Source organism: Manduca sexta, chromosome 7 (assembly GCF_014839805.1).
Source record: "Manduca sexta isolate Smith_Timp_Sample1 chromosome 7, JHU_Msex_v1.0, whole genome shotgun sequence".
NCBI lineage: Eukaryota > Metazoa > Arthropoda > Insecta > Lepidoptera > Sphingidae > Manduca > Manduca sexta.
In genome coordinates this window covers 4684059-4696890 of record NC_051121.1, presented here as the reverse complement: position 1 = coordinate 4696890, position 12832 = coordinate 4684059, and the positions used below count along the sequence as shown (strand labels likewise).

At 38.9% G+C, this 12832-nt stretch overlaps 1 protein-coding gene across 1 annotated transcript; it reads left to right on the top strand.

Annotated features, from left to right (window-relative positions):
• The first annotated feature begins 9594 nt into the window (after window positions 1-9594).
• LOC119188592 lies at window positions 9595-11000 on the top strand. Its single transcript, XM_037436312.1, has 2 exons — window positions 9595-10192; window positions 10333-11000. Exons 1-2 carry the CDS (start codon window positions 9595-9597, stop codon window positions 10998-11000), a joined length of 1266 nt encoding a protein of 421 aa, XP_037292209.1.
• Window positions 11001-12832: the final 1832 nt, after the last annotated feature.

Below are 12832 nucleotides of genomic sequence, written 5' to 3'. Positions count from 1 at the left end.
TCCGGGATCAGCCTGTGCATATCCGGTTCCAACAGGCCGGCATAATTGTGTCGACTGCCGAGGGGTAATCATCTCTCGTCAGTCGACATTCTACTGGACCCCGCTCCACTTACCATCAGGTACAGTGAGGTCACTTTGGCGTACCATAAGCAAAAAAAAAGAAAAAACTTGTCGACTCGAAAAATAATAATAACATAATATTCAAGAGTGCCTGCGTGGAAGTTTTTTCAGAAGTCTTACTGTATACTTCTTCGGAATGGTTTAACTTATTTCAAGCCTACTGCGTACCTAACTTCACCAAAATCAATGAATTAATTTCTCCGTTAAAGTTGTACACACATATAGACAGAATTACTTTCAATTTATAATATTAGTCTATATATAGGTATTTGACTTACATTTTATATTATAACATAACAATACTCCTACAACAGCATTCCACATTTTTATTGCAATATATTTCAATAAAGCCACAAATAAAAAACAGATAACTCATACAGAAAATATAGAGTTGATTCCACACAATGGTTGATTTGGAGGCAATTCGCAACGATAAAGGCAAAGTTACCAAGGCCATCGATATTGAGACGTAATGCGAAGGACTCGATATTACCTTGAAACGGTAAACTTATTTTGTGGTTGAGTGTTCTACTTAATTAGTATTCAGTTTTGAGGTAACCGATTAAGTCTGTTGAATAGATTGTTTACGGTTTGTTATAAATACAAAACGGATTTGATTAGCGCTGACTAGGTGTATGGTAAAGATGGCGAAATGGCACGCGTGGCAGTGGCCCGTGACAAAATAATTCGGGCTAAAGAGTAATATGCCAATCATTTTATATGTATTTTTCTTTGGGATTCACTTCGCTAACAAGTGCAATGAAAACAGTTTGCCGAGCACTGATTAAAAAAACAAAAACAGTTGGGTCATAAAAAATATTTTACTAACCGAGCAAATTACAAAGATGTTACAACAAACAGATTAAGCTTTAGAAATAAGTTTGAATTATAGTTAAGCAACATGTAGTTAATTTCGTGAATCATATAATGTCACGCAGCTCAGTTTGCCTCATGGCAAGGCCTCCTCTAACTCTTTCCACTGAGTCCTGTCGTCAGTCACTCTTCGCCAGTACGGTCCCGTCGCTCTTTTAATTTCGTCCTCCCATCTACTAGTTTGTCTACCCCTATTTCTTTTTGAGTCTGTGGTACCTATTTGTAACGTCTTTGCTCCACTTTTCATCCTTAGAACTCATCATATGTCAAATCCATTTGGATGTAATAAATCAATAAGAAGCGGCAATAGCCTAGTTGGGTGTGGAACGAACTGCCAAGACGAATGTCCACAGGTTCAAATCCCAAGGGCACACACCACTGACTTTTCTAAAATCGTGTGTGTATTCTTTGTGAATTTATCGTTCGCTTTAACGGTGAAGGAAAAAATCGTGAGGAAACCTGCACAACTGAGAAGTTCTCTATAAGAATTTCGAAGGTGTGTGCAGTCTACCAATCCGCACTAGGCCAGCGTGGTGGACTAAAGCCTAATCCCTCTCAGTAGTAGAGGAGACCCGTGTTCAGCAGTGGGCAAGTATATAGTACAGGGCTGATATTATTATTATTAAATTAAGAAGAAATGGACTGTAATAAATTAAGAAGGTCCAATTCTGCTTAACGTTATGCAGCCTTAGATTTGAAAAATAAAGATATCTCCGTCACGTGCTTACGTGTTGCTATCAAAGCTCCAGCGTTTTGATCTCTATCATCCTGGATTTAAGAGCCTTGCTGCATTATAGCCCGGTAAAGCTGAGTTGAATGCAGCCGAGCGATAACACAAAAGAAGCGAATAATGCTTCAGACAGAATGACAGGTCTGACGAACGATAGTTAATATTATAGAAGTCTAAAAGAAAGTCCTATCTTCCTTTTACGTTCATGAAGGATTTTTATCTCGTTGTCTTTTGAGTCTTCTCGTCCAAGTATTATTATACTAGTTTTATTATTACCGGATATGATTTCTATAAAATGATGTAATATTTTTACCCGTATAACATTATGCAAGATGTTTAATTTTTATAAGTATATAAATAAAAACTAAAATATATAAAACCGCGACAAAATCCGAAAAGTAGTTTAATTTTAAGTATGTAAATAGTTAAATGAAGATTGGATTTGGAAAAAATTTCTAGCAGTCTCGCAAGAAAATACTAGTCAAAATTCAGTATTTACACAATAATATATAAATGTCACTTCGGAAACTGGCAAAAGTCGAACCAGCTTCACACTTCGAATCACATCCAAGTCCCAAATAGGCAATATGCTTAAACATAAATCTTTCCGGCCATTGATCTCAATTCCTCGACTTACAAAAATATATCCCAAATACATCATTATCTAGTACTTTGCATACACTGCAAATATAATGACAAGTCTAGACTTAATAATAAACATAATTTATGCTTTCACACGTTTTGGAATATTAGATGTAACGACTAGACGTATCATACGTTATTTAAAGCCGATATTGAATGAATTAATGATAATACTGGTATAATTTATTATGATTACGCAAAAGTTAGAGATGGAAACCTTTATGGATGCAAAGTCGAAACGTAGTGAGAAAATTATACATAACATACATACATACATAACATCACGCATTTGTCCCCGAAGGGGTATGCAGAGGCGCAACTAGGGCACCCACTTTTCGCCAAGTATGTTCCGTCCCATGATGTGATAGGGGGCGAGCCTATCGCCATATCGGGCACAAATTCCAGACTCCGGGCTGATACTGAGCAGAAAAACCCAAATATCACTTTGCCCGACCCGGGATTCGAACCCAGGGCCTCAGAGCGCTATTGTACCGGACATGCAATACAACTACGCCACCGAGGCAGTCTGAGAAAATTATAATATAAAAAACCGCGGTAAAATTCGTTATATATATGTAAATATAAATATATTTTATTGGTAGGTAGCTCTCTTATATGTGAGAGTCCGCCTGGGTCCACCACCGCAATGTCTATTTCGGACGTCAAGCAGCAGTGTGTACTCACTGTCGTGTTCCGGTTTGAAGAACATTGTAGCCAGTGTAACTACTGGACATAATGAAACTCAACATCTCGTGTCTCAGGACGGCCAGTGCAATGGACTACCAAACCATACTTTGTAATTATATGTGTTGGATGGTTCGACCATCAGGCGAATGGCAAACTCGTCTCGTCATCCTAAACAATAAAAAAAACATTATATATACATATTTTTATTTGAACGATAATACTGGCAATTAAGTAATTAAAATTTCTTATTCATTCATATTACACTCGAATGAATAGCAAAAATAGGCAATAGTAGCTCGTTCAGGCAAATCAAATAGCAAGGTTTATGCGTTATAGAAATTTATGCGTTCATTAAGATATAATTAACACAATTAACGACTATCGTACGATGCAGTATTTCACGTTATTCAACATTACATAAGATGCATGCATGATAACGTAAAACTTTTCACGAAAAATAATTCGTATACAGTTCACATCATCTAAAATGAAAACAAACAAAAAAACAAGTGAATGTTGTATTAGGTACTATAACTTTACCCTAATAAGGTATAAATTCCATGCAAACAAATCAAAAACTAAATTCACACTATCTGAAATTAAGATTCAAAATTAAGTGTATGTAAAATATAACTTTGCCTTTAAACATTTCGAAATATTTACATAAATAAGCAATGGATTCTGAAACATGGTAATTGAAATCAAAGGAATATTTGAGTTTGTTTATCTTGCATTTATTAAAGTTGGAATATTTTTCAAGGAATGCAAAAGAAAATACTTGATTATTTATAGTAACCACGAATTTTATAGCACTAACGATGCTAGTTGCTGTATTAAGATAGCTTTAGATGTATCTCTATCAAATGAGACCTAGTAAATTCAGAATCCAAAATGTAATTGACTAACAATCTTGGAAAACTTTGTTGCAACCACGTTTGATTTAAAATAACATTGCTATACGGTAGTAGTAAAATGAATTCGGCGATAGCCTAGTTGGGTGTGGAACGGACTGCCGAGACGAATGTCCGCAGGTTCAAATCCCAAGGGCACACACCTCTGACTTTTCTAAAAAAAAATCATGTGTGTATTCTTTGTGAATTTATCGTTCGCTTTAACGGTGAAGGAAAACATCGTGAGGAAACCTGCACATCTGAGAAGTTCTCTATAGGAATTTCGAAGGTGTGTGAAGTCTACCAATCCGCACTAGGCCAGCGTCGTGGACTAAGGCCTAAACCCTCTCAGTAGTAGAGGAGGCCCGTGCTCAGCAGTGGGCAAGTATATAATACAGGGCCGATATTATTATATTATCAAAATGAATTCTAGTGGATATATGATTTCTTCTTAACCGAATTTTGGCCACGGCGACCAATCTCAACGGAGATCAGCCAAGTACACAGGAGAATAGTGCAGAGATGTCCGCAATACACAGGTGCATTCTCTGGTCCTTCACTCTCATAGTCCGGTGAGGCAGCAATCTGACTTGACCGGTTCGAGATCAGGCGCAAGACCAAGGGCCTTACGTGGTTTCCGAGGCACGAGTCACAACAAACTTCCTGACTCTGAGCTGCGACTAAGTAATTTTTAAGATGCAAAAAACCCAGTCCCAGCCCAGCCTAATATAAAAAATAAGTTGCATTTCAGGCATAAGACCTTAATTTGAACACTCTCAGACCTTTCTGGCCACATTAAAATATTACGTAAGAAGATACCTTAGATTTTAAATCACTGTGAAATTTTTTTTATACCTCTAACCTTTACCTAACACTGCCCAAAATGAATGTAATATTTACTTTACCACCGGCCATAAAACTGCTTACTTTACAACCCAAAGTTTACTATTGTATTACAAAGTTCGAACACTTTACCACTACTGTAAATTAAAGCCCACCTGGGCGAAGGTCGATGACCCGGAGATTTGGGATATCGAAAAAGTTTTTAACATCAGTGCTATTGGAAGTATACGTTAATCCTTCTTAAAAGTTGGAATCGTACTTCAAATTGAAAGTCGGTGCTTATAAGTAAGGATTGTATAGGGCGATTCAGTATGCTAACGCGACATAGAATTTATTTTATAGATTAACATTATGATTGAAAATTTAATACATCGTATCAGTTGTAATGATGAAAAATAATAGCCTATAATTACCTACCAAATATAAAACTATAAAAGAATATCTTAAAACACTATAATTATATCGACGCGACGGTTGAAACGCTAATTGACTTCAGCGACGTTTTTTTTTTTTTGAATAATTTTAACTACGTTAAAAAAACAGAAAAAAGTGCTAATTTTAAAAATGTATGAGACTTAGTATCGCAATAAAATGTTACTTAAGTCAATTAGCCTTTCAACTAGCGATATAATTATGCCGGAAAATATTTAAAAATTAATAAACAATAACTAATCTTATTTGATGAACTTAAAACTTAAAATCATTCCATATACACGAACAGTTTATACTCTTTACGCAGTTCCATATTTTTCAACTTTTCACCACACACATTTCGCTGCAAAATAGTTGCCATACTACGCCTCTCATAAAGAGTACTTCACGTCAAGTTGCTAAAGTTTTACCGCGAACATACGCCAAGCAAGTTGGAGCTGCAATTTCAGTGTAAAATTTTCATTTATTTACTGAAAAACGATTATGTTGGGTCAGACTGAAAGCCATACTTGGTAAATACTTGGTTACAACATAATTTTGTGGTGTAAGTGTAAACTGAACTGTATTGAAATGGTTTAAGTTTTGGGTTTGGGATGATTTATATCAAAAGACAGTAGAAGATAGACAGGTGACCTTTAATTGGTCCTTGACACTCATGAGAACACTCTCAGAAATCAAAAGTACAAACTGTTAGTATAATTATAAGATAGATATTATAATGTGCAATCCCACGATAGTAAACTGTAACACTATTTTTAATTAGGCTCAAATAAATACCTCTTCGATCTGGCTCATTTATGATATTATAATTCTGGCTTTTGCCAATCAGTAAAATCACTTTTTCATCTATGTGTTGAAACCACGTTATTAAAATTGGGCGGATTTATGCCATAATATTACTTTAATACATTTGTGGATTGTTATTTGTTACAGATGATTTTTTATGGATAAAAAAAGGATCAGTTCAGACATTTTTATATCAGATATAAATAGATCTTAGTGTGTTTTGCTGAACATTAAAGTCCATTTGGATTGATTGCGTGTTAAATATTAATAACATATTTTTAATAAATTTGAGTGCGTACATTTTGACATAACTGGGTTCAATAAGATTCGTGTAATCTGACAGGTATAGACAGTAACTTTAAAAACAAAATCGACTTTATTTTTACAAAAATAGCAACCAAAATCCTGATAAATTTGTTACGTTCTGAATTCTGAAATACAGCATTAAATCAAGGCTAAGCTCGGGACTGTAGGCTGATTTAGACCAGTCACCTGTCAAACTACAGCTTGTAAAAAAAGGAAAAAAATATATAAAGAAAGATTGGTTAAAGTTTTTACTTCTTTATCCGGGACCTAAACTTATTATGCTTTAATACTTATCATAAAAATATGAATCTAATAAAGGTAAAAACTAAATCTATTTTTTTAATCCTAAAAAACTTGATAAATGGTTTATACATAATGATAATTTGGAAATTTTTAGGATCTTCATTATATTTTAAAAAACCCGACTGGAAAAAACACTAGTATATAACATAATAAAACTTTGTATACGGTTTAATAAGAAATTATTATATATTTTTTATATAGTGCACAATAAATACTTTTTTGTTTGATAAATTTCTAACCTTTTTTGTTTTGTTAGTTATAAAATACTTCTAACTGAACCTAACACAAAAATAATAATTTGTGATTGATTAAAAAAAATTACAAATCTTATTTGATTTTGAAGAGTTTCCCTATGCTGTTTCAAAGCCTAAGGTCTATTCCGAAGTTATGCGAAATCCAACGAAAAAGAATAATTTAAATCGCACCATGGGAAAAAAAGCCATCGCCGGAAAAAATAATAAAGGAAAATAAATACGATGAATAAATAGATAACTATCGTATGGTCGGTTAAAAATAACTTATATTTTTTCTGGCGCACATTGTATTAATATTCCATGCTATAATAATTGTAAAAAAAATTGTTTTTACTTTATAAACTAAATATAGCTAGAGTTATAGCTCTAAATTTATTTTAATCATAGGTTTTTAACATAATACATAATTCATCTCAATCAAATATCAATATTTTAATAATCTTTACTCGCACTAACGATCTCTTTAATATTTTTTAACACCTGTGAAAGGGCAGTTTACTCCCAATTGCCAAATTATACAGATCATTAGCTGGAGTAAGAGTAGAGACTATGTGAATCTAGGTGGAAACGCAGGTGCGATATAGACTCTTTGGATGATTGGGTATTTTTAGTTCATAAAAACCGGGATAAATATTTTATAAAAAAATTGCCTTTAGTACTCACGAGCTTCGTAACTTTCTCTTAGTGATAGAATTTTGAAGTTGGTTTAATAATTCCAGAGATTAGCGCAAAACTATCAAACTCAAACTTATTCTCTTTATAATTGAATAGACCATTTTTTTCAGTAATAAAAATAGTTTCTTATAAAGGATTTTCATCCAAAATAAAGCCATTGTCGTATGCGTATGTACTTGCCAATGATGATAATAATTTTATTTAAGATATATCAAATGGAGCTATAGGGTGATATTGATAAATAAATCTCATCTTTGAGTAGTATCTCAAGTAGACGTTCAATGTATTGAACTATTTAATAAACAAAACTTAAGTTGCCATTTAACAAGTTACTCTCAGCTGAGGCTGCACTGTATAATAAATAAAACTCAGGTGTAAAAACCGTTGTATGCTGTGAATTAAAATTTCATTTGACATGTTCTTCATATCTATTTATTAAATAGCGAGGATCTTAAGATGCTGACTTTAATTTGACAACGTCTCAGCTGATATCGCACTCAAGCGAAACAAAGTTACACGTATTGTATATTGCCTTTTGTATCACACAGTAACCTAGAAATACAGTACCTCTTTGTACCTTGCTACCTTTTTGTTATAACACGATATACGTCGGCCACTATGGCGTTCCGGGATCAGCCTGTGTATATCAGTTTCAAACAGGCCGGCATAATTGTGTCGACTGCCGAGGGGTAATCATCTCTCGTCAGTCGACATTATATTGGACCCCACTTATCATCAGGTGCAGTGGAATCAATTTGCTGTGTTCGTATAAAAAGAAAACCTCAATTCTCAGTCTTTGGTTTACAATACCGACATCATACAATATCCGATTGTTCTGATATAGATTCTGAGGACGTGACTTCGCAAACGCCTCACAACTTATAACAATCCAATGTCGTGGTAATAGAGTTTAGAATCGTACTCTCGGAGTAGAGATTCGTATCTCATACAGGATAACTTTGAAGATATTGTACATTAAATATAATTCTGTTCGAAAAAAATTGTAATAAGTTAATTTTTTATAATTATTTTGCTGTAAATTTTATGACAGCGATTTCGTACATTAAATTGCGTTTTACAAGCCTGTAGTTATCTTTAAATTGCAAACTAAAGAATAATTCAAAGATAGTAACTTTGTATTGTTATGCCAGTTACTAATTTTTGTTCCTCTTTGCTAATCATTGCGATTTTCTTGAAGATGGCAAACAGTGACGAAGAGTCCAAATAACCCGATTCCTTCGGACTTCTCTTTATATAAAACTAATATAGAATCTAATTATCATTAAAAAGATTTGCAAACCGCATTCATGCATATTAGTATATTAGTAAATGTTGGGTATATGTTGGGTCACCTCCTCGTGTGCGGCGGGATGGGTGGTCTATGCGGATAAGTCCAAGTAGAATGCCGATCCTTCACCGCCGGTATACCTGGGCAACGGCGAATCACTCCCCGTATAGGGTCTGGCTCACCGTTGGCGAAGTACCCTCCCAACCACCGGAGTTTATCCGAAGAGGCTTAACCAGAGACCTTGCGGCTACGCGGCAAAAAGGACTGGTAGGTTATGACCTGTGGGCGTGTCAGACCGACCTCTCTGTAGTGGAGGGGTATGAGCCCACCTACGTCTTGTACCGTGCGTAGTTGAGCGTCGTACGAGGGGATAATGGAATCCTGGGGGGTTGAGTCTACTGCTGGTCGGCTGTTGATACCGGTGGGGACAACACGCCCCCTTTGGTCCGGCATTCCTTCTAAACGGTAGCCCCAGGAACTAGCCAGCCTGGGGTAACCGGTAAGGGCACCCCTTAAGGGTTGCTGGCGAGGATTACGGGGTCATGGGGTGCGCAGTCGGCGGAGCGCGGGGACCAGAGCTAGCACGAACCAAAATCTCGGTCTCGGCAGCCTTGGCACCCCTCGCACCGTGCGGACTCGCTGCATCACGGATCCTGGGTCCTATACTCCCTGTGGTAGGTCCTGGTGCTCGAATGAGCATCCCCATCTGCGGGCTCCAAGGAGGGTGGGACGCCACGGGGAATGAATGATATATAGTCACTCACTATGCCAAAAGCGAAGAGTATCAACAAAACTAACAAGCCGTCCGCTGGTTCTAACGAAGCGCACGGCAACATAGTCGGAAGGGTCGCTGCTTCCGTGGAAGCGCCCCACAACACACAGGGGCCGGTCGCTGCTTCCTCCGTGGAAGCGCCTAGCCCTAGCACATCGACCGCCACCGCCCCTAATTCATGGTTGGCTGGTGAGCAGGTCTGGCAGGTGGTCCAGCGGAAAAAAACACCCTCCGACATGCGGAAAAAAAATAAACGCACAGAGAGTCTGAGCAACATAGGAGGTAAGATCCTACTCGATACCACCGTCAATAACCCACGCACCTGCATCTACGTACCCAAATCAATTGACGCAGTTATAATTAATGAGTTCTGTTCCAGAGACCTGACCACAGTCAGGCTCCGGAGCAGCTGTCCTAGCATCCCGGAGGTAATACTAGCGTCCGCCTACCTACCGGGCGACGCGGACGTACCGACGGTCGAGCTAGTGAACCTAATTAGACACTGCGAAGACAAGAAGCTTGAGCTGATCATCTCGGCGGACGCGAACGCTCATCATACTATCTGGGGTGGCGGCGCTTCCAATAAAAGAGGTGATGACTTGGTTGAATTTCTATTCTCCACTAATCTTAGGCTCATAAACAGAGGGTCCGAACCCACTTTTGTAACTTCCAGATACCAAACTATTATAGACATAACACTGTCAACGGATAATATTTCGGAAAAATATCAGATTGGCAGGTATCTAACGAACTATCCAACTCGGATCACAGATGGATAAGATATAAACTGAACGTGGACACCAAGAAGCCCGAACCTTGGCGCAACCCTAGAAGAACTGATAGCGTATGGTTCGGAAAGCTGGTGTCAGCAAGCCCGAACCTCAAACATATCCCCGAGGAATATGGCGGGCCGGCTGACATAGAGAAACACGTAAATAAACTGACAGAAACACTAATAGACGCATTTCAAAAAAGCTGTCCGCTCACGGGACACACGCCTAGGACTGCCAATCGCAGCGGCTGGTGGAGTCCTCAACTCGAGAAATTGAGATGCAAACTACGCAAACTGTTTAACAGAGCAAAAAACACAAGGAAAGCAGAAGACTGGGATGCGTACAAGGCAACCCAGGCAGCATACAAAAAATGCATCCGGGTACGGAAGCGCGAATGCTGGCGAACTTTCTGTACTAACATTAAATCAAACACACAGGCAGCTAGGGTGAGAAAAATCCTATCTAAAGACCCAGATCGCAACCTAGGCTCCCTGAAGAAACCAGATAACAGCTATACAACAACCGACACAGAAATGTGCGAGCTGTTACTTAACACACACTTTCCAGGTTGCTCCGTAACGGAGAACACCACATGGGAGGAGGAGTTCAACAAAAATTTAAACTAGCAACTAGCGACGCCATCTCTACTGCCCAGCGAGTAATCACGCTGGAAAAAGTCCTATGGGCAATAAACAGCTTCTCTGCCTATAAAGCGGCTGGTCTTGACGGCATCTTCCCAGGACTTCTACAGTGGAGCAAAAGCACAATTGCTCCACATCTAGTCAAGATCTACCGAGGATGCCTCATACACTGCTACACCCCCCATAAATGGAGAGAAGTAAAAGTAGTATTTATACCTAAACCAGGTAAGAGCGACTATACACGACCAAAATCGTATAGACCAATCAGCCTCACTTCCTTCCTTCTTAAGGCAATGGAGAGATTGTGTGATCGAGATCTCCGAGATGAGGCTCTAACTTACCACCCTCTACATCACCAACAACACGCCTACTCCTCTGGCAAATCAACCGAATCAGCGCTTCACAATGTCATTACGACAATAGAGAGCGCACTATCAACTCAATCTTCAGCGCTTGCAGCCTTCATTGACATCGAAGGAGCTTTTGACAAGACGCAGTTTAACAGCATAAGCCGTGCACTGCTCAACCATGGTGCTGACCCATCCACAGCCAACTGGATAGGTAATATGCTAAGGAAAAGAGCGGTGCAGGTGACAGTCAATGGCAAAGTCCGAGCCATTGTATCGAAAGGCTGCCCACATGGGGGGAGTAATATCGCCACTCCTGTGGAACCTCGTAGTGGATGACCTAATTAGGTCACTAAACGAGGCGGGCTTCCACACTGTAGGCTATGCAGACGATGTAGCGATCCTTGTTAAGGGAAAATTCGAAGGCGTCCTATGCGATCTCATGCAAGGGGCCCTCAAAATCGTCGAACGATGGTGCCTAGAACAAGGACTAACGGCAAACCCATCGAAAACCGAACTCGTATTGTTCACAAGAAAGCGAACTATAGAAAATTTTCGCTTACCTAAATTACAAGGCACCACGTTATCTCTTACAAAAGAGGTGAAATACCTAGGTGTCATTTTGGATGATAAACTGTTATGGAATAAACATCTGGACCACAAACTAGAAAAGGCCTGTATCACATTCTGGCAGTGTAAAAGACTTCTCGGCAAAACTTGGGGCGTACACCCTAAAATTGCCAGATGGCTATATACTGCGGTGGTACGACCAATCACCACCTATGGAGCTGTAGTCTGGTGGCCCAGAACCAAACTATCCACAGCTAGAAACAAACTGCAGCAATTTCAGAGATTAGCGTGTACAGCTACAACGGGCTGCATGAAAACTACACCCACAGCTGCTTTAGAGGTCCTGTTGGGACTGCCGCCCCTGGATCTGTTTATCCAACAAGAGGCAGCCTCAGCAGCAGTCAGGCTAAAGACACTCAAGCTCTGGGGTACAGCAATAGGTGCCCACGCCGAAATTCTGGTAGAGGCCATCAACTATAAACCACTGATGGCCGCTCCCAACGACAGGGTACCCAAACAATATATCTTCGGAAAAAACTACACCGTAAGGCTGACCGAAGAACAGCATGACTGGTCTGGCACACACGAACTGCGAATATACACCGATGGGTCTAAGACCAGAACAGGATCGGGGGCAGGTGTGTTCTTACCAGAAATTAACATCAAGATATCAATGGCCTTAGGCGCACACAGTTCCATCTACCAATGTGAATGTGTCGCCATCACGGAGGCAGCCAGAGCAGTGGAAAAGCGGGGCCTTATAGGCCACAAAATACGCATTGTATCCGATAGCGCTGCTGTATTACGAGCCCTTGATAGCAAGACCATTCAATCAGGGCTCATACTAGAGTGCCACCAAGCACTGGAGGGTATAGGAAAGACTAACTCAGTTACCCTACA